The following is a 26390-nucleotide window of genomic DNA, read 5'->3' as shown; positions in this document are numbered from 1 at the left end:
ACCCTCAGTGCAGTAACACAGGGTTGTCATAGAGACCCCCAAACGTAGACTCCACACCCTGGGACTGACTACTGTCTCCCTGGGTCTGTAAAGTCACCATTGACTTTACTAGTCTTAACTTAGGAACTTAACCAGTACAAACCATCATACTGTGGAAGTACTGGTAGGGGCAATTAGATTGCCCGTGGGTCTGTTGTCGAGGGGGTACTGTCCCGTCCCCGCTCGCCGAGTTTCTGGCTGGTGGCAGTGGATACCACGGAAATACTCCACCGGAATATTTCCCAATGGCATTTCCCATTGATTTTAATGCACCACTTTTTGGTGCAATGTTAAAGATACTGCCTGTTTATTTATTTAATATAAATTCACCGGTTGGGATTTTTTGCCGGGACTCGCCGCCAAAATGGCGTCTAGGTTCACTTCAGTAACCCTGAACCCGAGTCGAGCCTTTGTTCCACTTTTGGCGGGCTTCTGCACAGAAGCCCTCCAAAGTGGTGCCATTCTGTCTGGGTACCACAGTGGGTGTGGGAGGGGGTTTAGGCACCCTGGACTGAGTTGCCTTGCCAACTCATGTTGCACTCTGGTGTGATTGGCCCAAGTGGTGAGCCACCCCGCTCATCACTTAGCATGTTTGAGTGACAGCTAGGCTGTATAAATGGGGGGTTTGCTGCATAAAAGCAGGGTTTTTGGGACTGGTTCTTCAGAAGTCGCCACAGGACCTAAGAAGCCAAAGAGGGAGAAGCCGAGCCGACCTGTCAAGACGACGCCACCGGTGGAGCCCTGCGGAACCGTCTCACCACTTTTCCCAACGACAGAGGAGATCTCCCACCTGGAGAGTCTTCTTCCCTTGACTGGTGGGGACAACCAGTTTCTGCCTTCTTTTCGCCACCCTGAAGCATCTCGCGGCCGCCTTGTCTGTGCCAAGCACCCGGCAACCGGGATACCACTTTTTACCTCAACCGCGAAAGAGGGGTAACATCCTTTTAACCGGTAAACTCCACGGCAGGTTTCTTCCCTGGTAGTGCAACGACCTTCAGCTTTCCTCCACGTCGAGATCTTCTCTTCCTCTGGACGACGCCGCGACTTGCACCCACTACCTGAAACCAACTGCCACCGCTGGAGGATCCTTTCCATTTTAAAGGTACCGTGTTCCGCCCGGCTTCCCTTGCCACCGATTGTACGGGGTAGATTTAGCCCTCGGCTCTCGACCCTGGGTAAGCCTGGGACACCCTAACTAAACTTTTCTAAACTTAGTAAAACCTTTTCTACTCACCTGTAAAGACTTGTGACATTGTGTGATCTTGGACATCTTTTCGGCTGGCTTGCCCTCGAGTGGGCCTAGCAACCGAACTTCCTTGCTCCTCAATAGACTGCCTTTATAAACTCACTGTGAATCTCTGAAAAGTGTTTTGCCTGGCTGTTTTCATTTACTTCTGCTTTTTCCCTCCCTTTTTAACTAACTTGTTGGAGTGCCATCTAACGTTAAGCGCTCACCTCTGTTTAGAAATAAGTGGTGTTAACTTAGACTTGTCCAACATGTAACTAGGGATGTACATATAAGTAATAGTGACTGTGTTTTGACTTGCTTACCTTTTCTGTGCTAGTGTAATTTATGAGCGTGTCTTTTAAATAAATAATTATATCCTTTTACACCTAACTCTGGTCAGTGTTTGCTTGTACTACTGTGCCTCTGTACCTATTATGTATGCTCTATATACTGCCTAACTCTTCTTGAGGGAAGTCTGACTGCTCAGCCACAGCTACCAGGTAAATCTGGGTGGTACAGACTGCTACCAAGTGGGTTTACTGCCAAACACCTGTAGTCTTAAATCTTTTGCAGTGGTCCCAGAGGGAACTGCACAGGTTTCTGCCTAACAGTAAGACATGTTACATGAGAAAGTAGGATAAGGGGTTACTAAGTAACCCCCCAGCACTCCACATAAGATGTGGGCTGGACCTACAAAGAGAAAAGGTAAGTAAGATAAATGTCACCTTACTATTCTTGGGAACAGTAGTTCACCCAAGAAAAGGTATTTAAACCTTAGAGATCCAAAGGATTTCAGTGATACGGCACTGACGGTGCTGTGTGTCACCATACAAAAAGCAGATGCCTATGGAGTTTCAGACTCCAAAAACAGTGACCAAGTTCCCACTCACTCGGGAGTTAAAAAATAAAAAGGCCTAATTCCAGAAAAGAGCTGGGGGTCTGTAAGGTTGAAGGGAATTGCTACAAATGAAAATTCTCCCTTACAGCTTGAACATTTAAAGATGAGGAATCTACCTTTGAGACATTGTATCCTTTGTGTTGGGGAGAATTTTCATTTGTTTAATTCCTCCCTCCTTAGAGACACCCAGCTCGTTTGCTGGACTTTGGGATTTTTTAAAATTTAACTTTGGAGTGAGTGAGCCTTTTTTCTCACCCAGGCGTTTTGGTCTGATTTGGTTACTGTGTTTCTTTTGTTTTTGGAGTCTAACAAACTTCATAGGCATAATCTTTTGACATTGTGTCACCCTTCAGCGCAGTGGCAAAAGGCAGCCTTTCAGATTTCCCAAAGGTTTAAAATACCTTCTCTTGGATAAACTGTTTCCAAGAGCAGTCAAGTGAAATTGATTTTACTTAACATTTGTAATTTTCTAGACCCAGCACACACTTTCTTACAATAGGGTGGTCGAGGGGTTACTTAGTATCCCCTTTTGTCTAGTTTCTCATGTAACTTTTTTAACTTACCCTTTCTACAATTCATGGCTGGTGGCAGTGGTTTTCATTTTCCTACCATTGTGTGTTTCTACCACGGGCTGCAATTGCAGCCCCAGTAAAGCACACATGGGTGCCCATTTTGTCAAGAAGGCCGTGGTCGTCTTTTTTTGCCATTTCTTGTTTGAAAGGTCCTCCTTGAGATTTACTCAGCGTGCCTAACCAGGTTTGGTCCCTTTGTTTGTTTTGTCTTTGGCAGGGTTCACTGCTGATGCTCGCCTCTGGCTCCAGTGTGTCTGGCAGGGCAGGAAGCAAGGGAGGTTCCCGAAACTCCATGTGCTTAATCACCTAGGTGACGTATGCACCCAAAGGTGATTGGCTGGCTGTCCAGCCACCCTGCTGTGTGAGTGACAGCTAGCCTGCGAACGAATGGGAGAAACCTGTATAAGACAGTATTTTGCTTGGAAGGCAGTCGACCACTGGACAAAGGAATCTGAAGAACTAGGAAGACACCTGCTGCAACTCCTTTACCGTTGGTTTGCCCGGTGAAGCCCTCCTGCTGTGCTGAAGCTCCAAATTCGCCTCGACTAGAGAAGCCTTGGAAGGAGGACTTCTCCCATTGGGTTAGTGGGACCAATCAACCCCAAAGCAAACTCGTCTGGACATCCTCTCAGAGCTGGCTGTACTTCCATTGCGGCTGCAGGAACCGATTGCCAGGAAGAGGAACACCAGAATCAAGTGTCTCGTTTTTAAGTCCGACCCGAGCTCCAGGAAGATCCTTCGGACTCCCATGAGGCAGGACTGACCGAGCCTGAGCCATCAACTGAGTGCTGGACCCAAGATGCGCAGAAAGTCCATAAGATATACGAGAACCGCAATGGTGCTATTTGCGAGAAGCTGAAACCGCAAAGCGCTGCTGATCTGAAGTTTGTCCATTGCAGCCGCCCACCTTCAAACTGTAGTGCAGTAGTCCCCAGACCACCTCCCCCTTGTCCCTGCTACTGAGGCTCAGGAACAGGATCTGCCATACTACTACTGGAACAGAAGCCAGCTGGAACCAATTTCGTCAGACCTAAGGTACTGTAAACTAAGGGGTACTTGCCTCTTGTTGTATAGCTTTGCCAGTTCTCAGGTGAGACTTGTCTTGGTTGCCCTTTTGCAGAGTTGCTTGCAGCTTTGCCTCCCACAAGCCTTCCAGCTTGTGCCCCTTCAGTAATTTCATTTCTACAAACATTTCTAAAACATTGTGCAAGACCTTTACTTACCTGCAAGAAGAACATCTGCTCCCCTAGACTTTGCTCAAGTGACCTTGGCTATCTAGGCTCCCTGATAGACTCTTCTAACCTCTGACTTTGTGCTTTAATCTGCCCCTCCAAAAAGTCACACGTTCCAAAACTTTTTTAGCTGGGAAAGGGTTAATTTACTTTGCATTGGTGAGTTAAAAAGTACATACCTGCTTAAAATGTGTTAACCTTTGTTTTATTCCCTGACCTTTTCCTTTTGACACTAAACAGTGTTGCTCTAAATGTGCCTGTGATGAATGCATGTCCACAGGGTCCTAGTTACTGAAGTCCCCTCAGGGTGTAGACAGTGTCTGTGCGCCCTCCCCAATGGGTAGCTACTCAATTAGTGAAATGGAGTGTGTATTCATTCAAGTATAGTTTGTGTTACATGATTGCTCCCTTCTAAATAAGGCTTATTCAACTGATTGTTAAATTAATAATTGATTAATCAAGAAACCTTGAGAGTAAGTGTTTATAACTGTCACTGTGGATCTCTGTTATAACCTTACAGCTCCCATTGACCCCTCTTGAGATAAGCCTGGCTGCTCAGTCACTCTAACAACTTGTGTAGTACATGCGTCTACCAAAGGTTGGGTTAACTATTGCCAAGAGGACAAGGCTGGTGCAGTCTCCCTAGGGTACTGCATACAATCTTGCCTAACACTTTGAAACGAACGTTACCTGTAAGGTACGCGACTTGTCCTTTGCTAGAAGTTGCGTGTTGGGTAAATGATCAAACTGTTCCAAATGCGTTTTCAGGATCAGGGCAAAGTCCTTTTATTCGAAGGGCAACTGATCACATCCAGGGAACACATGGATTCTTTTTTCTAAGGCGGAATGATGAAAGTCCCAAGTAACAGTCTGCTTTGGTAGCAGGGTACTGATGCAGGGGGGGACTCTCTCGCGGAGGCGTCCTGCAAAGGTGCATGCTCATACTTGGTGAGATAGCTGGTGAGATAGCTCAGCGGGTTGAGTGCTTGCTGCTGCGTTCTGAGTGGAATCTGCAGGTCGCAGGTTCGAATCCCGGCAAGGCCAACTCAGCTGCTCATCTTTCCGGGGTAGATAAATGAGTAGCAATTTCGGTTGGGTGATATTGTATGTAATATGTGCTCTGTAAAGCGCTTTGGATTAAGGCGCTATATAAATAACACATCATTATCATTATACTCCACAACCTGCCTTCACTGGGGAAGCAGATTTTGATCAGGATGGATGGGTGCCATTATGAATAGGGGTTGGGGGAAGTATTGTTCCAAGGCCTGTGCATGTCCTTCCTAATGCTGGTGTCTTCCCACAGTGAATCCGCATCTGCAGGGTCTGTACGGTGGCAGAATGACTGAGAATCGGCTGTGTGCAGTGCGCAACGCCACCAGTGAAGCCATCGACCACCTGCACAAGTCCCTGGAGTCGTGCCCATCGCCAGAGAGCACCGTGGAGGATCCAGCTGGGCTCCAGGTATGAGCACTTGTACTGGTGTAAGAATTCCAGCAGTGGCCCACGTGGGAAGCTGCAAGATTGCCCCTTCATGCCCCCTCGTTCTCCTGCCTTCTGCTATACGTTCTCACCTCATCTCTGTTGGAAAGTTGATTATTGTGTTGGGCGTGTTACACATGCTAGTGGGAGTGTGGCCTGTCCCTTTCCAGGAAATGCGCCTGTACTTTCCCTCCATATTGAAACAGTTGGACCTGCTCTGAGGAAGGTGAACGCTAGAGCATCCTGTCACTGTTGTATGTTTCTTGATGTAGTTGAAGTAGCATCCTGGATGAAGTCATTTTAGTGTTGATCCTGCTGCAAGCTCTCCCAACAGATGCATTGTTGCCAACGTCCCAAACATTATTGCAAAGCAATATGTTTCTTTGATGCAAGTGATTAAAACGATTGTGCATTTCTGCTGGACTCCTTCCTCACAGATTCCTCATCTGCTAGATTGGCGATGGGCGAACTGCCTCCAAATATTGGACCGCTCCAAAGATGCAAACCTTTTGGCGCCAAGGCCCAAAATGGTTTGACACTTTCAAACCGTAATTATAGCCGCTTGCACAGATGATTGATTATATGGCTCTTTGGTGATCCTGAATTGAGTATTCACGGTTCTACGGTAGAGACCTAAATGAACGCAAATGAAAAGCGCAGAGGATGTGCTATTTTCATTTGGCTTCATTTTAGAAATGCGCATAATCCCACTATTTGCAAAGGAGACCTGCGCATTTCGGAGCCACTGTGCTGCAGCGCAAATGCTAATATATGATGGGCTCGAGCCTATTCCATGACCTTGTTTTTAGAGGGCTCATTGTGAAATGTTCCCGTGTGTGGGTGAGGTGGAGGGACATTTCCATCCTGACGAGAGAAATGCAGGTGGGACAACAATGTTCAATTTAAAAGAATGCAATTAGGCTCGGGCGAATGTGACTATTTTCTGTGCATTTGAATGAGCCTTCGGTTTGTGTTTTAGGGATGCACTTTGAAATGCAAAATGCCCCTTATTTGTGCAAAGGGAATGAAAAAGGCATCTGCGCGCATAAGCAATGTGCAAAAAAATGCATCCTTTTCTACGAGCATATGAGCGTGCATCTCCTCGCACCCAAAAAATGATCCCATTATCTGCGCATTTCATGGGAACTAGGCAGCAGCGCACATGATGCTATATCCACCCTACGTTAGTCTTGGGGAGTGCGACGCTAATGTAGGACCTTCTCCCAGCACTCAAGTGGGTGCTGGGAGCGTATTTCAGTTGCAGGGCCCGTCATTGTGAAGTGATGAGGACAAAATCCCTTTTAACGGGGTAGCCATGAAAGTGGGACCGCAGTGGTGCGTACCGCTGCTGCTCCATTGAAAAGAATGTGTGATACTTTGCACATTGCCTTGCACCTATTTCAAATGGGTGCAGGTACATGTGGCTATGGTCTGCGCATTTGAAAGAGCATTACGTTGGTGGATTCGGGATGCATTTTAGAAATGTGCAAAAACACTCAGTTTGGTACCCATTGCACATGCACATTCTGCTGCAAGGTTGTTCATTTCCCCATTGGTTAGTGTTGAGATTTTCACGAAATGGCCCCTAGATTTGTTTTGGCCTGCCGTGACTGTTGCCAAATATCCCCTCCACCCTGCAATCCCCCCCGCCCCTCTTTTCGTGAACCCGTCCATTCTCTGAACCATTCCTGACATGATGGCGCCATTCTGGATTTGCATTTTGTCAAAATACATTTCTTGGTAATAATACACAGCCCATGTGCTTTTGCGGAGTCTTTGCCTAGATCACCTAGTAGATATTTAAAGGGAAGGAGCGTGGGGCGTGGGGGAATTCCGATTATGGCATGCATCACCTCCGTGTTTGGTAAGAATTGATGTAGCAACAGTGTGAGACTACACAGCACTTGTGTGCTTTGTATTGGGTAACCCACCTTTTGGTATAGTTCGTCACTACACTAGTTGGTAGTGTGACTGAGCAGCCTATCTCAGGAGGGGTAAATGTGAGCTTTAATGCTGTAGCAACGAAATTCGCAAATGCAAGTACCCAAGTTACACTTGCACTCAAGGTTTCAGTTATAAATATTTATTTAACCATTTTAAATAAGCGTTATTTAAAAAGGGCAGGGTATGTGTTAGGAAGAATTCTCAAATGTGCCAATTCCTCTCTACCTCCGAGACCCCCAGCACCTTTGCTGGATTTTACGGACTTCATTTTTTCCTGGAGAGACCCTTTTTCCCACTCGCTCATGTATTTTTGCTATGACTTGAGCACTGTTTCCTTTGGTTATGGAGACTGACAAAGTCCATTGGCATCATCTTTTACATTGTCACACAGCACCTTCAGTGCAGTGGCACAGGGAAGCCTTTCAGATTTCCCAAAGGTTTAAATACCATCTCTTGGATAAACTGTTTCCAAGAGCAGTGAAGTGTAATTGACTTTACTTACGTTAACTTTCTAGACCCAGCACACACTAGCTTACAATAGGGAGATGGCGGTGTTACTTGGTATCCCCTTTGTCTAGTTTCTCATGTAACATTTTTGTTACCCTTTCCTCGATGAATGGCTGGTGGCAGTAGTTTACTTTTAACTACTGTGGTTTAACTACTTTGGCGTGCTTTTACCGTGGGCTGCGTTTGCAGCTGCAGGTAAGCACCCAAGGGTGCCATTTTTGTCAAAATGACCCTGTAGTCTTTTCGCGCCATTTTTTTGTTGAAAGGTCCTTCTTGAGATTTACTCTGCACGCCAAACCATTTTTTGGTCCCTTTGTTGGTTTTGTCTTGAGTGGGATGCATGAATGGATCCCACCTCTGGCTCCAGTATGTTTGGCGGGGGCAGGAAGTGTGGGAGGTGCCTAAAACTCCCTGTCCTTAATCCCCTTGGTTACAGGAATGCACCCAAAGTTGATTGGCCGGCTGGCTGTCCGGCAAGGACAGCCACCCTGCTGTTTCACTGGCAGCTTGGCTTGAATGAATGGGAGAAACCTGCATAAAAGGCAAGGCTTTTTGGCTTGGAAGGCAGTCTACCACTGGACGAAGGAATCCAAAGAAGAACTTGGAAGAGATGCCTGCTGCAACTCCTGGACCATTGGTTTGCCTGGTGAAGCCCTGCTGCTGTGCTGAAGTTCTGAATTTGCCTCGACTAGAGAAGCCCTGCAAGGACGACTTCTCCCCTTGAGTTGGTGGGACCAACCCACTCCAAAGTAAGCCTGTCCAGACATCCTCTCGAAGCTGGTTGTATTTCCACTGCAGTTGCTGCTGGAACCGAAGAACCAGGGAGAGGAACACCAGATTGTGTGCGTTGCTTTTAAGTTGGCCAAGAGCTCTGACAGGGGCCCCTAGGGGACCCTGACGTCTATGGAAACAAGGCGAGTCACCACACACGATAGATACGGCAGACACAAGGTTGTATTCCCAAAGCTAGGGTTTATTGCAAAGCAAAAGTCTCATTTGGCCAACTCGCTCTAACGCCCCGCAACGTGTATCTCTAGACCTCGAGGGACGCAAGAGCGTGAATTACGTACATCAGTTACATATATACAAAATGCATATCAAACAATCAGCTATGACCTGTTTAACACCCCCCCCCCCTTTATTGGGTTTCTTTGAACTTGGTGTGATGATGGACATCTCCGACTACTATGACACCTTGAAACATCTATTCTAGTAACAATTTGCAATTTGTGAGTGCGAAGGCATCTTTCAGTTGTTGAATAGAACACAGCGCTTCTGTTCTTGGAAGCGAGCTACATACGGGGGGGGGGAAGAGTTGCATTCCGGACCTTGCTATCTATTAGGTACTATTCACGTCCTGGGAGCCGACACGCTCTAGCGGGCTCAGCAAAGGGGGGGCCGTAAGAAAAGCATAATTCAAGCCTTTAGCGGTATTATTTTAACATATTCTACCATATAACGAGACTGGCTGGCAGCTGCGAAATGATTAAATGCCCTGCAGCTCTGCTTAAAGGCTACATTCGGGAGGGAGCCGGGCATTCTTCCTGGCGCTGCCTACGTTTGTGTTTGAACAAACTCTTGTTATCCTCTCGGCCCTGTGGCATTGTCCTTTTCACATACAGACAACAATGTTTTACAGTCGAGCAGTGTAAGCGGAAAATATACTGCAAAGCAATAGGAACAGAAAGCAATGAGCAATGGTTGGAAAACAAAATGGCGATTCTTGTTACATCAAAATGGTCGTTCATTGACAAACTTGAAAACCTATATTCTGTCATATCGTGCATGAGACGGTTGGCCGACGGCCACCAAAATGCGTTTGCGGTCACAAAGTAGAGGTATCCATATTTCTAGACTGACAAACCCTCCTTTGGTCGTATGCCAAACGTCTCATCTATTTATTGAAACCTCCTCTAGTGATGATGAATCTGAAGTACTCATGTCTGAGTCTCGCATGCTATCGTGGACATCATTGTCTTCATCAATATATATTGCCATCAACTCTTTTTTACTGCTCTCATCTCATTTGGTTCTGGGTCAGTTCGATCATGAGGTTGTTTTTTCTTTGTCGTCATATGCATACATCCCTCAGTTACCTCAGGTGCAAACTATGGGTAAACAATGTATACAATAACAGCACGTTAGAATATTCCAAACACCACTACTAATATTGAGATCAACTTCCATCCCCAAGAATGTAGTATTCCCCAAAACCAAGATCCTATTCCCCAGCTCCCTTCTCCAGTAGTGAGTTCAGAGCTTAGGACGTGCATTTTTTTTATTGCTTCAAAGATCGTGGGGGAAATGTCATCGACATAAACGCAACATGCTGATCCCACTATTTTGCAAATTCCCCCACGATCAACCAGGATCACATCGAGAGCCATTCTATTTTGCAGCGTCATTAACCCGATTCCTCTTTCTTCCAACGTCATGTTAAATAATATATCTGTTGTTGTGTTTATTGTATTTTTTAGGTGGGGGAATTGCCTCTTTGTCCCCTTCTGTTCTTACACGAAACGTCATTACAGATGTTTTTTCTGGTGGGGACAATTTATCTCGTCTATTTTGTCGTGTTATCTTTCGTGTACTTTTCCTCGTGGGCTCTGGGGCTATTACTTGTGCTTTATGGAAAATGGAACAACCCACAGGCTTCATTATTGTCTCCTCAAACTCCTTCATGTTGGTTCTGTCTAATTGACCCGTATTACTCTTATTCCATTTCCCATAGAACATTGCACCTAAAGATGCACTACATGCAGAACTTAATGGTAATGGCTGCACATACCACCCTATTCCTTTCTCAGCATGCTGTGGTAAAAGGGCACATACCCAGCAATTTGTTTTCTTCAGGATTTCATGTGTCATGTTCATGATCAACAGTAAAGTGTTATTTCCAAAACCTTCCCTGTGTTTTTCTTCCATTGGGGGCAGGGTATAAGTGATCACCTGAATCGGGCTTTCAGTAGTGGAGATATTAATTATTGGTAAAAACATTTCTAATGCGTCTATTGTTTCTACCCACCATAATATTAGGGCTGTCGATATTGGTGCTACCACGCTCATAAAGCACATTATTATTGTCAGTACCAGCATAAAATTTGTTTTACCATGCGTTTTTCTTAAGCTTACAGTCTTTATAATTGACTCATTCTCAGTGGTGGTGGTGCAGGAGAAGGCTGCAACCGGTCCTGGCATGTTTCTCGTCTTCCTTCTTTCTTATCAGTTTGTTGTGCATATCTCTCTTCGTCGCGTTTGCTCTGATGTTAATAAATTCAATGGAATTGTCACAGTTCAGTTCTGCCTGTCCTTTTTAGCCTGGATTCGATTATTCGTTTTTTTTAGGCGAGATCCCTTGTCCTTTCTTATACTGCTCAGAGGACCTTTGATCAGTTATCTTATCGCCTTAGTATCATGTGCGCCCATCTTGTCCGCTCTGTTTCCGGACACATGTACTTTTATGATCGCACCGAGGAGCCGCGAGTCTTGAATTGTCTGACTTGCACAATTCTCACGCTTCTCTCCTCTACACCTCTGGTTCCTTCTCCTTCCATGAGCTGAACCAGAGGTTGACATAAACACCAAAAAGAACTGCGGATCACTTTGTCTTCCGAGGCCGCAGGTTGTATCGCCTTGCTCCTGGTATCGTATGATCCGTGAACAGTTCCAGTGCACTTCCTGATTCAGGCTCAAAGTCAGCCTGTGGCGCTACTGCAGGTGCTGGTGTGCGCCGCGCCAATGATGCAGATCCGTTTTTTGGCGTGTTGGCAAGTGCTGGTGGGCGCCAAAGGGGTACACGATTTGTTTCTGCTGGTATTTGCAAGGCAGATTTCGCGTCGGTCAGCAGTGATGTCGATTCTGCTGGGAAACGTTGGGGCACTCTTTGCCCTTCACCCTCTTTGGCAATCGTCTCAGGCTTTGTTTCGAGTTTCACTTCTCGTTTTGGCAGATTAGGTGGCTGCTTACTGGCAACAGTTTCTTTCGTTTCTGGGACCGCTGTCTCTTTCCGGTCATCAGTGTCAGGCAAGTCTTTCAGTGCAGTTGGAATCTTCTTGGCATGGGTGGCATGGATCCACGACTTCCTTCCATCCACCCGTATTGCCGTCTGCGTCGCCAACAGTACTTGATAGGGCCCGCGCCACTTGGGTGCTAATGATGACTTTCTTTCAAAGTTCTTTAGCAGCACCCAGTCTCCTGGCTCCAGCGCGTGCCCCAGACCGGTGTATCTCACTGGTAATGCCTCCTGCACCTGCTGATGAATCAAACACAATTTCTGCATTAAAAGGCCACAATAAGTACTATGTTCTATCTCACTAAGTCGTTTTGGCTGAGGTGCGCACCAAACATTTGCCGGCCTCCCCATCACGATCTCGTACTGGGAGAGCCCCGTTTTAGCCTGTACAGACGTACGCATGCATAATAGTGCTATTGGTAATGCATCCACCCAACTCAACTTGCTTCCCGCACAAATCTTGCTAATCTTTGATTTAAGAATCCCGTTTTGCCTCTTCACAAGGCCGGCAGAACTCGGATGCCTTGAACTATGGAATCTCTTATCAATCTGAAGACCAGCACATATCTGTAATACCACTGCGCCCACAAAATGTGGTCCATTATCGGACCATAGGACACGAGGAAGCCAAATCGGGAAAAGTACTCCTTCAACATTACTTTTGCCATGCAGTCCTTCAAGGGATATGCCTCCACCCACTTACTGAATGCACAGATCACCACCAAGATGTATTTTAAGTTTTGGCACCTCCATCTCTATGAAATCAAAATGAATTACCTCAAATGGCATGGAGGGCGGGCCAAAACTGCCTGTTGGATCACTGTTCCCTTCCCTACATTGTGCTGCAAACACGTGCTACAGTTCTGCACCAACCTCTCTGCATTCTTTTTTATGTTTACATTCTGCCAAACTGTAGAAAGGTGCTGTATTTTCTTCGCACAGATGTGCATAGGGCTGTGGGCCATTGTGACCATTGCAGTCACGTACGAATTTGGCAACATCCAGTTTCTAGTTCCTTTGTCCACCCAACAACCCTCCAGATCCAACGCAGCAGATCCCTCTGCCCACCCCTGTATTTCATCGGCCGTAGCCTCGGCCTGCATTTCTTTGACAGTGGCAACTCCATCTTCTATCATACAGGGTACTTCCTCTGTCTGAACCGTTATCATTTTGGTATTCAAATCAGTGGCAGTTTGTTTCGCAATTCTGTCTGCAAACGCATTTCCCTCTCCTACTTTGCATGTTACTTTTTTATGTGCCTCGCATTTCACTATTGCTAGGTGCTTTGGAAGCGTGAGTGCAGACAGCAATTGTACAATCAAAGGGCCATGTTGAATTCTGGTGCCATGTGATGTCAGAAACCCTCTCTCAGCCCAAAGTCGACCAAAATTATGAACCACTCCAAAAGCATACTGACTATCAGTGTATATATTCACATTCAAATTTTCAGAAATCTCGCAGGCTCTGGTTAATGCTATTATTGCCGCGGCTTGTGCTGAATTATAGGGAATTCTTTTGCTTTCTACAATGCTCTCTAGGGTAGTGATGGCGTATGCGGCAGTTGTTGTGCCATCTGGTAATTTAAAACATGAGCCGTCACAAAATAATCTGGCTCTTTCTGTGGGAGATCACTTAAATCAACTCTTCCCTTGGTTTCTTCCTCAGTGACCATTAAGTAATCGTGGGGTGGTGATTCATTCTTCCCAATTTTTTATGGTTGGAGGCATTAATTCTGCAGGATTCAAAGCGCTACACCTCATAATTTGTATATGGGGCGCGAACAAGATAATCTCACATCTTGTCAATCTAGCAGAGGTGAGGTGTTGCGTCTGTGTCCTATTTAATAGAACGTCTGGCATGTGGCACCATCAAAATTAAAGTGTGCCCCAATACCATCCCTTCCGTTTGTTTCACTGATGTAGCAGCCGCCGCGACAGATCGCAAACATCGTGGTAGTGCGCGCGCTACAGGGTCCAGCGCAGAAGAAAAATAGCCGCACGGCCTATTTCTTCCACCTTGTTCCTTTGTCAAAACCGCCAATGGACATCCTTTACTTTCACACACAAATAGTCTAAAATGTTCTCATAGTTCGGCGTACCCAAAACTGGAGCCGAGCATAATGCAGTTTTCAATCCATCAAATGCTTTCTGACCTTCCTCATCCCACTCAAAGGCATGACCGCATCCTTTCTAGTTAAATTCACCAACGGTTTCACAATTAACGCAAAATTACAAATCCATTGTCGGCAATATGAAGCCATGCCAATCATGGCTCTGACTCCTTTTTGTGTCTTTGGAATAGGCATACAAGAAATACTTTTTATGCGTTCTGGCGTTGGTCTTCTCCCTCCTTTCGAAAGTAGGTAGCCCAATTAGGCCACCTCCATTCGATTATACTGAAATTTCTTCAAACTAGCTTTATGGCCATGTGCCGCTAGGTGTGACAGTAGTAATACAGTGCTTTCTTTACAAATCTCCTTTGTGTCTGCAGCTAGCAATAGATCGTCTATGTATTGCAAGAGTACACAACCCAGGGGTAATTCCAGCATGTCTAGCTGCTCTTTTAATGCTCTATTGTAAATACTTGGACTTTCCGTGTAACCTTGCAGAATCCGCGTAAATGTAAATGATCGTCGTCCTAATGTGAACGCAAACAAATATCTGCTGTCCTTGTCCACTGGAATACTGAAGAATGCGTTTTTCAAATCTACTACACTAAAATATTCTGCTGAAACAGGTATCATTGTCAATATTGTAGTGACATCTGGCACTAGAGGAAATTGTGGATCTACTACCTTATTCAATGCGCGTAGATCAATTATGAAGCGCTATGGTACCTCATTACCTCCTTTTTTTAAAAATTTTTTATTTGTATTTAATCAATTTAGATTTTTACAAAACAACTTTCTTTGTTGTCTAAAAGGAAGAAGTGTCATTTTCTGTGCAGATGTAGATTTCCAGAACAAGTATTTGTCGAAAGTTCTTTTATGGATTTTGTAAAGTTTTCTCCAAAGCGATGGTTATTAGTTTGGTATCCGCTATTAGCCATCTCGTTTGGGCTCCTGTGATGAGACTATTCTACCAGATGGTGTTGACGACGTATGATTTGTACACGGGGCCGAGGAAGGCCTCTTTCATGGTGAATGGACGGACAAACCATCAAAAGGTGTTTGATAGATTCCGTGGCTTGCCGGTCTCTACAAAGTCTACAGGATTTTTCCTTGGTTACGGCCCGAATTGCCAGGACTTCTTGAGTAGGGAGGAGATTTAAACGGGCTTTCAGCAGAGTTCTCATGAGGCGTTTGTTTGTATATTTAATGCAATACTCCATCGGTTGCTTCAGTTTGTTGTAGACTGGCGGCAGATGGGTTAATAGTTTGTTCGAGACAGCGTTGTCATTAGTTTTTATCCAATCAAGCCATTCCATTTTTGGTTTTATTCTCATGGGATTCTGGATTAGTTCCTCTTCTGAGCAGGCTATTGCTTGCAGTGTGCGCCTTTGCTTATCAGCCCAGTTGAGGGATTTGTTGCTCCCCTTAGATATTTCTTCGGAGATCATCCTGTATATTTCGAGGCTATCTTGGGTCCGGATTTTCATGTAGAGCTGGATCGTGCTCTGAGCGACAACTGCCTCCGGTGTCCAGTCATTTGGTCGACTGCAATTTGGTCGAAAACCAAATGGTCGAACCAAATGGTCGAATTGTTTTTTTTTTTTTATTTATATGTGTTTTGTGGGTTTTCGTGTCGGAAAAAAAAGAAAAAAGAGGGTTGGAGGGGGGGACCCCCCCAAAAAAGGGGTGAAAAAAAAAAATTCGACCATTTGGTTTTCGACCAAATGGCATCGACCAAATTGCAGTCGACCAGTTTGTAGTCGACCAAATGACTGGCAACCCTGCCTCCATATAGAGCAGCCCAAGTTCACGTCTTGTGGGTGCCACAGCTGTCGATTTCGGTAAGCCTAACTTTGCTCTCCAGATGAAACCTTCTAGTTTAGGCCATAGGGTCATTGGAATTGACAGGTTGGCATCCATGCCATATGTCGGTGCTGGAATTATTTTTTGACTTCTAGAATTGGATTGCCGGAAGGAGACTGTATTTGTCGTATTTTCTATCGATTGCACGTGGTTGGGCTGTAAGGTTTTTTGTTTTAGACCACAAGGTTTTCTGCATACTTAGAGATTTTTTCGAACTGTCAATGTCAACTCCAAGATATTTGAATGATGGAACAATTCCAATTTTTGATTGGTTCAAAAACCACTTCAAGGATTATTATTTTTTTCGCCCCTGCTTTTGCAGAATCAGTATTTTTGTTTTAGAGTTGTTGATCTCCAGATTGTTCTCCTTGGTGTACATGGCCAGGTTGTCCAGTTGGCGTTGAAGACCCTCTTGGGTATGGTCCAAAATGATGAGGTCGTCTGCGTAAAGGAGTCTGGTAACCATTTGTGTTTCTGATCTTCGGGGGGAACGATCTAATCAGTTCTTGTGAGGTTTGGAAATCGCCAAGGAAGGAGATAAAAAGAGCTGGAGCCAGAGGACAGCCTTTGTTGACTCCTCGATTGGACGGTATGGGATTGGAGAGTAAGCCCTGATTATTTAGTCTGACTGATATGAGTGTCTATATGCAGGGCGATAATAGGGTCGAGGATCTGATTTGGACAATTCCAGTTAAGTTTGACCCAGAGTTTCGATCTATCTACTCTATCGAAAGCCTGGGATAAATCCACGAAAGCGAGGAAGATTAAAAAAATTAAGGCAGTTCTGAATCAACCAATAAATGAAGTGATTCTGGGAGCACCGAGCAAGATTTTTCTTTTAAGATGTTTAAGAACATTATGTTAGCCGCAGTGCTGGAATTATTTTGGAAACCCGTTTCGAGAGGGTCCCTGGCTGGAGAAGTTATTGCCCAGTTCCGGAAGTGGGCCAGGAGAGAGGTAGCAAGGTCTTCTCTCGTGCCTTTTTTACAGATCGGGACGATAATGGCTTGGTTCCAGGAGCTCGGGATTATCTTTAGTTCCTTGCAATGTTATGATTATCAGGCTCAAGACTGCTGACCGGGCCTCTGGATGTTTCAAGTCAGTATTTGCTAGCCTGTCAGGTCCAGGTGCACGTGAGAGTTTGTTTCATGATGATTGCTCTTATGTCATCTGTATCAGATAGGTCGACCCACTGGGATTTCATTGGCGACTTTGTCCTCTCGGTGTCCGTGGGAGGGTGATCAAACAATTTAGAGAAGTGGTTAAACCAGCATTCTTCAGAAACTGCGTTTATCATCTGCGAGCTAGGGTGAGATTTGATGTCATTGATCAATTTCTAAAATTCACAAGTTTTTTTGTTAGCTGTGGTCTTGATCATGTTTTCAGCGTCTGCTTGGTAGAGTGCTGATCTGTTTCTTAGCCACTGTTTGTATGATCTCAACTCGAGAAGGTAGGATTCCCATAGAGTTGAGGAGTGCACAGTTATTGCCTCTTTTTTAAATTTTCTTAAGTGATGTCGTCTGATCACAAGTGTCTGATTGTAGGTATGGGTAAAGATTCCGCTCTGATTATCAAACCCTTTTCGAGGTTTTTTGAATTGCAGGAGCAGTGGGATGTAGCTAGTCCTGAATGTTACATTGTTTGCTTCATTGTCTGAAGTGAGAGTTTTGTATTCATCTGTCAAAGTTTTTGATATCTTTTGCAGTCATACGCAAACGAGAAAGCTGAGTGTTCACCTCAACCGCAACGTTGTAGAATTGGTGGTGACATCTTTCTTCTGCATGTGAGGTTAAGCAGGTTGTGGTCACTGGCTTCCGTTCTGATTACTTCAAAAGAGGCTATGCTCAAGTAGATTTTTTCTGCAACAAAGATGTAGTCCAGGTTGGCTGTAGATTGGTCGCGCTCCCATGTAGGGAAAGTGGGATTACCTCCTTTTTTATAAACCAGAAGAATCAGGCTGTTGCATGTACTGCCTGTAATTTCCTCGATTACCCCTAATTTCACCAAATCTGTAACAATCCTTTCTCACCTTCAGCCGAAATTTTGTATTGGGGTATTCGCGGTAGGGTAACACCTTCTTTCAAAATTATCTTTACTGGCTCTATCTTTAAACATCCTACATCATTGTCATGCATTGCCCATATACAGGTTGATACTTTACTTAGTTCCCCAGGTAACGCTTCGGACATGAATTCTGACACAGGGGCATCTTGTGGCCATATCGTTAGAAACACTCCGTCTGCCGTGCAATGTATAACCGAACCTAGTTTTTTTCAACAAGTTTAATCCCAACATATTCTCCCCACAATTTTCTGTTAAAAGGAAAGGACAATGTTCAGTAAATGGCCCTATGGTAACTGGGACTGGTTTGGACACTGGGTTTATGACTGCTGTACCTGCGAACCCTACGGAAATATTCTTTTGCCCCGACAGTGGTATATCCGGAACCAAGTGATGGTCTATTGAACACTTCTGTGCTCCTGTATCTACAAGAAAGCGGTGCTTCTCATTACCGACTCTCATTTCTACGTAGGGTCCTCTCCGATTCACGGGAATAGACACTGGTTCCGACCCCTGTCTTGGGCTGTCCTATTGGGGAAATAACACATCGTCCGATGTGTAATCATTACTATTACTGTGATACGTGTTTGGCTGTGTATCGAAAACATTCCCACTCTTCCCTCTATTTCCCCCACTCTGGTTTCTATATTGTTGATTTTGCTGTCCCTGACTCTGGTTTGGGGCATTTTGGTTTTGGCCTCGGTTTTGATTACCTCCGTTATTGTGATGCTGCTGCATACTATTCCTATTTGGTCATTTCGCTCCTGGGTGTCCTCTATGCTGCCTCCTCTGAGCAGACCCATTTCTATTCTGTAGATGCGGACATTGCGCTCGCCAATGTCCTTCCTCCTTACAATACGCACACTGATTCGGCCCCACTGTTCCCCCATGCATATTCGAATTTCTCCTTCCTCGTGCGTTCCCTCGCCCTTTATTATGTCCTATTACTTGCTGCATTAATACCCGTATTTTCAGATTTACCCTATCACTCTCTCCTTTTTCTTTTCCTGCAGTCACTCTGCGCTCATAATATTGGGCCATACTTCTCCCAACGTTTTTGCTTGCCATGCACTCTGATTTCATTATTAGATCCTGAATTGGAAGTTTTAACCCCCTCACATATTTGTCAACAAATAACCTCTTTCCTGCTTCCTAACCCACATCCTCCCCACTGAAGTCTGTGAATACTTCTTCAAATCTATTAAAATAATCTGTAGCCAACTCATCCTAGCCTTGTACACATGCAGTCAATTTAGTCCCATTGAATTCTTTTCTCTTGGACAATTCCTTTTAACTTCTGCACTATACGTGCTGGTAATGCCACCAGGTTTGCTCCTGGTGTCCCAACCGCTTTATTCCTGTCTTCTATTATCAAGTCCGCCCATGTGGCGCCAAAGGCTGTTGGGTCATCTACCTTCCTTATTTGTTTCCATATGTCTGCTGGCAGGATCACCGGGAATATTAGGTCTATTAGGTCTATATCGCCCATGGTAAGCACGGATGATTGTAGGCAGGACTCCATTTCCTTGTAAAACCCTGCAGGATTCTTTCTCATATCAGGAATCGTCTGTTTTATGTTGTTCACCTCCTGTCTGGAAAAGGGGACATGCACACATTGGGCGGTGTAATGGGCTGGTGTTACCTGCGCCGCTGCACCGCCCACTGCGGGAACCTCCACTTTGGGCACAAAGGTAGGTGGGACCTCTCTCATTGGAAATGCCCCGCTTACCGTCCCCTCCCCCCCTCTCTTAGATGTAACAATATTCCCAGATCCAATGATAGGGCTGTTTCTCCTGTCCCTCGCTCTAGTGCTCTTCTATATACTGCCATTATTTCGGGTGGGCTGGCCTTATCGTTTTTTATATATTTGTCTAATAAATGTTCAGCCATCGACTGTAGTGCTTTTCTTTTCATGGGCATGGAATATTCATCAAATATCTCGTGTATCTCCATTGTGGGAATAATAGGATCCGACATACATCTAAACGCTTCTCGTATACATATTTTTAACTTATCGCCCCTTTGTACTGACGACATTGAATGTCGTTCTATATATGGCTCTACAGTTTCCTTCCTATTTCTCCCGATATCCCTACTCCTGTACCCAGGTGTAGCAAACATTTCTTTAATCTCAAAAAGTCTATATACATGTTCTCTCACTTCTTCATCCCTCTCCCTACAGCGTACTAATGCATTCAAATCTAACAATCGCTGCGGTGGTAATTTCCCAATTAGCTGTTTCCATTTCTCCACCAAATATTCACCCATGCATTCCAACACTACCTGCCTTTCGTTGCTTCTACGGAAGTCATATCGAAGCCACTGCTGCCGTCCCATCATTCCCGTCTATATACATCTCTGCCTGTTGCTGCAATTCCACCTTCCTTTCTTTGCTGATTGCACTGCGAGTTACCCTTGTGCATCCCCGTTGGTCAGTCCCGCCTCTTGCCCCCGTGGTTTCAACTTCAACCCCGGGAGGAACGGACGGTACCGAGTCTGTGCCTGAGGCGGGAGGTGCGGATGGGACAATGGGAATAGGGAGTGTCTGTTGTGGGCCCGATTGGCTAATAGGAAGTGTTACGGGCGCGGTCTGTGGCTGCGGGAGGGCTTGAGCTACCGGAGGGGGAGCTTGAGCTACGGGCGGGGTCCGGGCAATAGCTACTGACGTGTCTGGTCTTACTTCTGATCTTGGGCCTTGTTTTGTATGGGTCAATATATGTTCTATCAATTCATCTGCTATGTGTAATTCTCGTTGTGGGTATATCTTTTCTATATTCAACTGGGCACGCCTACCTGCCCTTCTTAGACTCAGTCCACTCCTCCTCTTCTTTCTCTTTCGCTACTTCACCTTTCGATTTATGCCTGCGCGCAAGCTTTGCTCTGCTTTTAAATCAGAGCATTGCTTCCTTTCTCCAGCCTTTAATAGTCTCAAAGGCTGCAGGACGCGCTTTCTTTCTTATCAACACCCTTTCCAGGTTGTCTATCCTCGCTATCTCAAAACTATCATTGATTGGCCACTGATGGTCTTGCTGCTTTCTGGTTTGCCTATGCCAAGTCTCACAGAATATTATCGCAACCACTCCATACTTCACATACATCTCATATGCCGGCGTTCCCCCCAGGTGGTACAATTTGGCCATCTTCCAAAGGTTGTCTACCACAGCGGAAAAACCCTGCTAAGGTGGACAATACCCCAGGCATGTTTCAACCTTCCCCTGGTTAATCAACCTTACCTAGGGCGTTTGATTTTGCAAAGTCAACTCTCAACCAATATCAGGATACTTTGAATTGGGGAATGACTCACCTGATAAATCAAGTCGTCTGTATACTGACGCACCAAAGGACGTTGTGTCTGCGTTTCTTGGCTTCCGCCTCGTTTCGGGACCCTGATCAGGGATCAGTTGTGTGCAGATCTGTAAAGGAATCTCATTACTTTTACAGGGTGCCCCGAACACCTCTTGATCCCGGCTTGATCGTCCCGTCCTCACCGTTCTCTGCCTTACTCAATTACAACGTTATGCGATGGAACAAGTGTTGGAGGATCCCTATTCGGGCGCCATCTTGAATGGGGCCCCTAGGGGACCCTGACGTCTATAGAAACAAGGCGAGTCACCACACACGATAGATACGCCAGACACGAGGTTGTATTCCCAAAGCTAGGGTTTATTGCAAAGCAAGTCTCAGTTGGCCAACTTGGTCTCGCGCCCCGCAATGTGGATCTCTAGACCTCGAGGGACGCAAGAGCGTGAATTACGTACATCAGTTACATATATACAAAATGCATATCAAACAATCAGCTATGACCTGTTTAACACCCCCCCACCCCCTTTATTGGGTTTCTTTGAACTTGGTGTGATGATGGACATCTCCGACTAGAATAGATGTTTGAAGGTGTCATAGTAGTAACAATTTACAATTTGTGAGTGCAAAGGCATCTTTCAGTTGTTGAATAGAACACAGCGCTTCTGTTCTTGGAAGCGAGCTACATACGGGAGGGGGGGGGGAGAGAGTTGCATTCCAGACCTTGCTATCTATTAGGTGATATTCGCGTCCTGGGAGCCGACACGCTCTAGCGGGCTCAGCAAAGGGGGGGCCGTAAGAAAAGCATAATTCAAGCCTTTAGCGGTATTATTCTAACATATTCTACCATATAACGAGACTGGCTGGCAGCTGCGAAATGATTAAATGCCCTGCAGGGCTTCTTCAAGGCTACATTCAGGAGGGAGCCAGGCATTCTTCCTGGCGCTGCCTACGTTTGTGTTTCAACGAACTCTTGTTATCCTCTCGGCCCTGCGGCCTTGTCTTTTTCACATACAGACAACAATGTTTTACAGTCGAGCAGTGTAAGCGGAAAATATACTGCAAAGCAATAGGAACAGAAAGCAATGAGCAATGGTTAGAAAACAAAATGGCGATTCTTGTTACATCAAAATGGTCGTTCATTGGCAAACTTGAAAACCTATATTCTGTCATATCGTGCACGAGACGGTTGGCCCACGGCCACCAAAATGCGTTTGCGGTCACAAAGTAGAGGTATCCATATTTCTAGACTGACAGCTCCAGGAAGATCCTCTGGACTCCCAGGAAGCGGGACTGACCAAGCCTGTGCCACCTCAACAGAGTGCTGGACACCAGATGCGAGGAAAGTCTATAGTGGTTTCTGAGAGTCTGCGGTGGTGCTATTTGCTGAGACATGAGGAGCTGAAACCGGGAAGTGCCTCTGAATAGAAGTTGGTCCTTTTTGGTCGTCGACCGTCCGGTTGCAGTGCAGGAGTCCTCCAGATGCCCTCCCTCTTGTCCCCACGACTGAGGCCCAGGAACACAGGATCTGCTGAGCTGCACAGGAACAGAAGCCAGCTGGACCCATTTCTTCTAACCAAAGGTACTGTACAGTCCAAGAGAACTTTCCTTTTGTTGTGTAGCCTCACTTGTTCTCAGTGGAGACTTGTCTTGGTTGTTTTTGTAGAGTTGCAAATGGCTTCATTACCTAACAATACTACTTTGATTTCTTCTTTACTACAAAGACTTCTAAAACATTGTGCAAGACTCATCTACCTGCAAGAATTGCTTCAGCTCACCTAGAATTGACTTTGGCCTTGCCTGGGTCCCTGAATGACTCTTCTTCCCTCTAACTTTGTGTTTGGTCTTCCTTTCAGGAAAGGTTCACTTACTTTGCATTGGGGTTTACCAAAAGTACTTACCAGCTTCAGAATTTATGTGGGATATGCTGGGATGGTTGTAGGACACCTCTTATCCCAAAGTCGGGTGAGTGATCACAGTCAGCTCTCCAATGGCAAGATCTGCCCCACACATGCACACCAGCAGTAGTCCAATCGGGGACCACAGTGGGTTTCACTCAAGCATGCACACTAGACTCTCATGTGTCGGAATAAGGATTTGCACCAGGCAGTCCCAGACCACTTTCTGGGACCCCACATGTATGCACTAGACCGTGAAAAGCAAGCCTTTCCTGGTGTTGGGAAGCAACCAGGGAACTCCTGAACCCCCAAGTGCTTTAGAGCTAGGCAAGACATTTTCAAGGCACTCTAATGAACTAGGGCAGAGAGGGGCACTGGGAAGGCTCTCATGCAACCATAATCAAATACAGACATAGGCGAGCACTGAAGAAGGTAGTTATTGTCTACTGAAGGATTTAGAAGGCACAATTAAATATTAGTTGGATAGATTTGTTATGTCAGATCCCAGGCATTGTAAAAGCTTAGTGCATTAGAGGAGTCAATCTCCCCCTCTTCCCCAGAAGGAATGCAGTCTGTGGGATCTAAATAGATCACAGGCGCTTAGAGTGCAGTGTTCTTCACGATTGCCGAAGCATGAACGGACTCACCAGGTGTGCACTGTCCATCGGTCCAAGCGGGTTAATAATAGGACTTGCATGTGTTGTGCGGCAAAGTTCACAATGAGAAATTAGGAGTCTAAATTGTGGAGAAAACTACAAACCCAGATAACGTGACCAGGATGAGTGGAATATGGATAGAATGGATGAAATATGTTTGTACATGGATATCGGTGTTTAGTTTTCCTTGGGCTAGGCCTTAAGTTTTGTAAAAGTCTGCAGAGCTGCAGTGTGTTTTTGTATAGTTTAGCAGAATGGAGGAAAGCATGAACTGGGGTGTGTTTTTGTATAGCTAGCAAAATATAGAACAGCATGCCCTGACAAAACCGCTGACAACAAAGAAAGAAGGCTTTGAAGCATCCCCATTATGGAAAAAGGACCAATTGGGCTGAAGTCATGATCCAGCTGAAGAGACCTATATAAACCCCCACTTGAAACCACTTTGGCAAGAAGGAACGGGAAAAGGCACATGAGAAGATTGTTCAGGCAGCAGAGTCCTTTGCTACCATCCTCATTTGTAAGATCATACTGGTTATCCTTACAAAATCGGCTTTGGCCTTATTTTCCCTAGCAGTGTATCTCGATTCTGGCGTGAGCGTTATTAGGGACACCCTTACAAGGGTATACCGTCCTTTGATCGCAGACTTTTCATCGCAGGGTTTTTTACTGCGAATTTATTTTCGAAAAAAAGCCTTTTTTTGGGGGGGATGGTAAAAAACCCAAAAAATTTGTGTAAGGGAATAAAAAAAATCAATAAAGCGAACGGGGGGGGGGGGGTTTAGGGGAGTAACCCACTGCCCCCCCCCACCCAAAAAAAGAAAATGTTTTTTTTTCCCGAAAAAAAATTCACGGTAAAAAACCCTGCGATGAAAAGTTCCGCGATTAAATAACATAGAACCCTTACAAGTGGCGACTATCCCAACGTGAGCCCAGCTTTCCCCATACCTTGCAGAGACTCCAGGCCGCTTCTCCACAAAAGAGCCGCACAACTTACAGCAGTCGGTCCCCCAAATAAAACACTAGTTTCCTGAGCGTTTTTTAAAAGGAGCCATTTTAATAGAAATCCTCTCTACTCTCTGAAGTGGAGCGTGGCTCGAGAGAGGACAGGCCGGTGTTGGACCACGTAACGGAGAAACTCTGATTAACACGCACATGTAAGTAGACTCTTGTGAGAGATGAGAAGGGGCCAAGTGTGTATGACCGTATGTGAGGTGTGAATGGATGGAGTACGAGATCAATGAGTGGATAGGACTTTTTAGTGATGTGGTATGGTATAGATTGGATAGGAGTTGGGTTATGTATTGAAATTCTCATGTATTTCTGTTTTTATACTTTTTAAAATGGAGAAAGAGAGCCTCAGCGTATAAAGACTTGGAGGTAAGAGATCCTCAGCCATAATAGGTTGAAGGTAGTGCCACAAATAATTCCTTTATGACGATGAAAGCAATGGGATCATCAACATGTAAAAAAGCTGAAAAGGTGGTACTATGAGGATACAAGGAAAAAATGAGTGGCTCAAATTTTAGTCTATTTTAATCTATTTTAGTATATTTTTTTCTTGCTGCCTTTTGTGGTAAGAAAAGGGAGCAAGGTGGATGAGTCGCGTGTATGTGAAAACAAAGTGGGGAAAAAAGGGGTGGGGAAAGAAATGGGTTGATCTGTATTTCTGTTAACAAGCAGCAGCAGCGTGCTCAGCATAGCACGAAGGTCTAAGTGAAGCATAAGGGACGCACACAATATTAGTATAGGGGAAGAAACACCAATAAGACATGCATAGGGCCCTGCCACTGTACTGTGCCACTGTACTGTGACGGGATAGAAAAATATCATAGACAATGGGTGTTGGAAACAAAGGAAAGGGGGATGTCTTGGCCCTGGCCAGAGCAGGGCTCCCATAACAGAAATACGCTAAAAAGAATGTCCATCTAGGACTTTTTAATTTTAACCCTGGAGTGAGTGAGACCTTTTTGTCACGCTCATGTATTTTGACTTGATTTGGATTATAGGTTTCCTCTGTTTTTGGAGTCTGACAAACTCCATAGGCATCTACTTTTTGTATGGTGACACAGCACCTTCAGTGCAGGGTCACTGAGAAACCCTTTATATTTCTCATAAGGTTTAAATACCTTCTCTTGTGTGGACTACTTTCCCAAGAATAGTTAAGTGAAATTGACTTTACTTACCTTTTCTCTTTGTGGGTTCAGCCCACACCATCTTATGTGGAGTGCTTGGGGGATTACCTAGTAGCACCTTATCCTAAATTCTCATGTAACATTGTTACCCTCACTACTTTAAATGGCAGGTGGCAGTGGTTTTGTTTTCCTACCATTGTGCTTTTCTAGCTCGGGCTGAATCCTCAGCTGCAGTATAGCATCCATGGGTGACTATTTTGTGAAAATGGCTGGGTCTTTTTTCACAATTTCCTGTTTGTGAGGTCTTTCTTGGGTTTTACTGTGTGCGTCAAGGCCGAGTTGAGCCCTTTGTTGGTATTGCCTTTGGCGGACTTTGGCCACAAAGCCCGCCTCTGGCTCCAGTGTGTCTGGAAAGGCAGGATGCGAGGGAGGTTCCCGAAACTCCCCTGTCCCTTG

The 26390-nt window shown here is 45.3% G+C and overlaps 1 protein-coding gene across 3 annotated transcripts in view; it reads left to right on the top strand.

The window, feature by feature from the left end:
* The window catches only part of TTF2 (transcription termination factor 2), a 1006608-nt gene that overhangs the window by 244788 nt on the left and 735430 nt on the right, over nt 1-26390 (top strand). For all 3 annotated transcript variants that reach the window (XM_069635774.1, XM_069635772.1, XM_069635773.1), the window contains exon 9: nt 5276-5433. In XM_069635774.1, coding sequence (XP_069491875.1) covers nt 5276-5433 — 158 coding nt within the window. The remainder of the gene's footprint in view (nt 1-5275; nt 5434-26390) is intronic.

This window comes from Ambystoma mexicanum, chromosome 7p (genome assembly GCF_040938575.1).
Source record: "Ambystoma mexicanum isolate Mex_15411 chromosome 7p, UKY_AmexF1_1, whole genome shotgun sequence".
NCBI classification, from domain to species: domain Eukaryota; kingdom Metazoa; phylum Chordata; class Amphibia; order Caudata; family Ambystomatidae; genus Ambystoma; species Ambystoma mexicanum.
The sequence above is the reverse complement of the archived record's forward strand: the minus strand, read 5'-3'. Positions and strand labels throughout refer to the sequence as shown.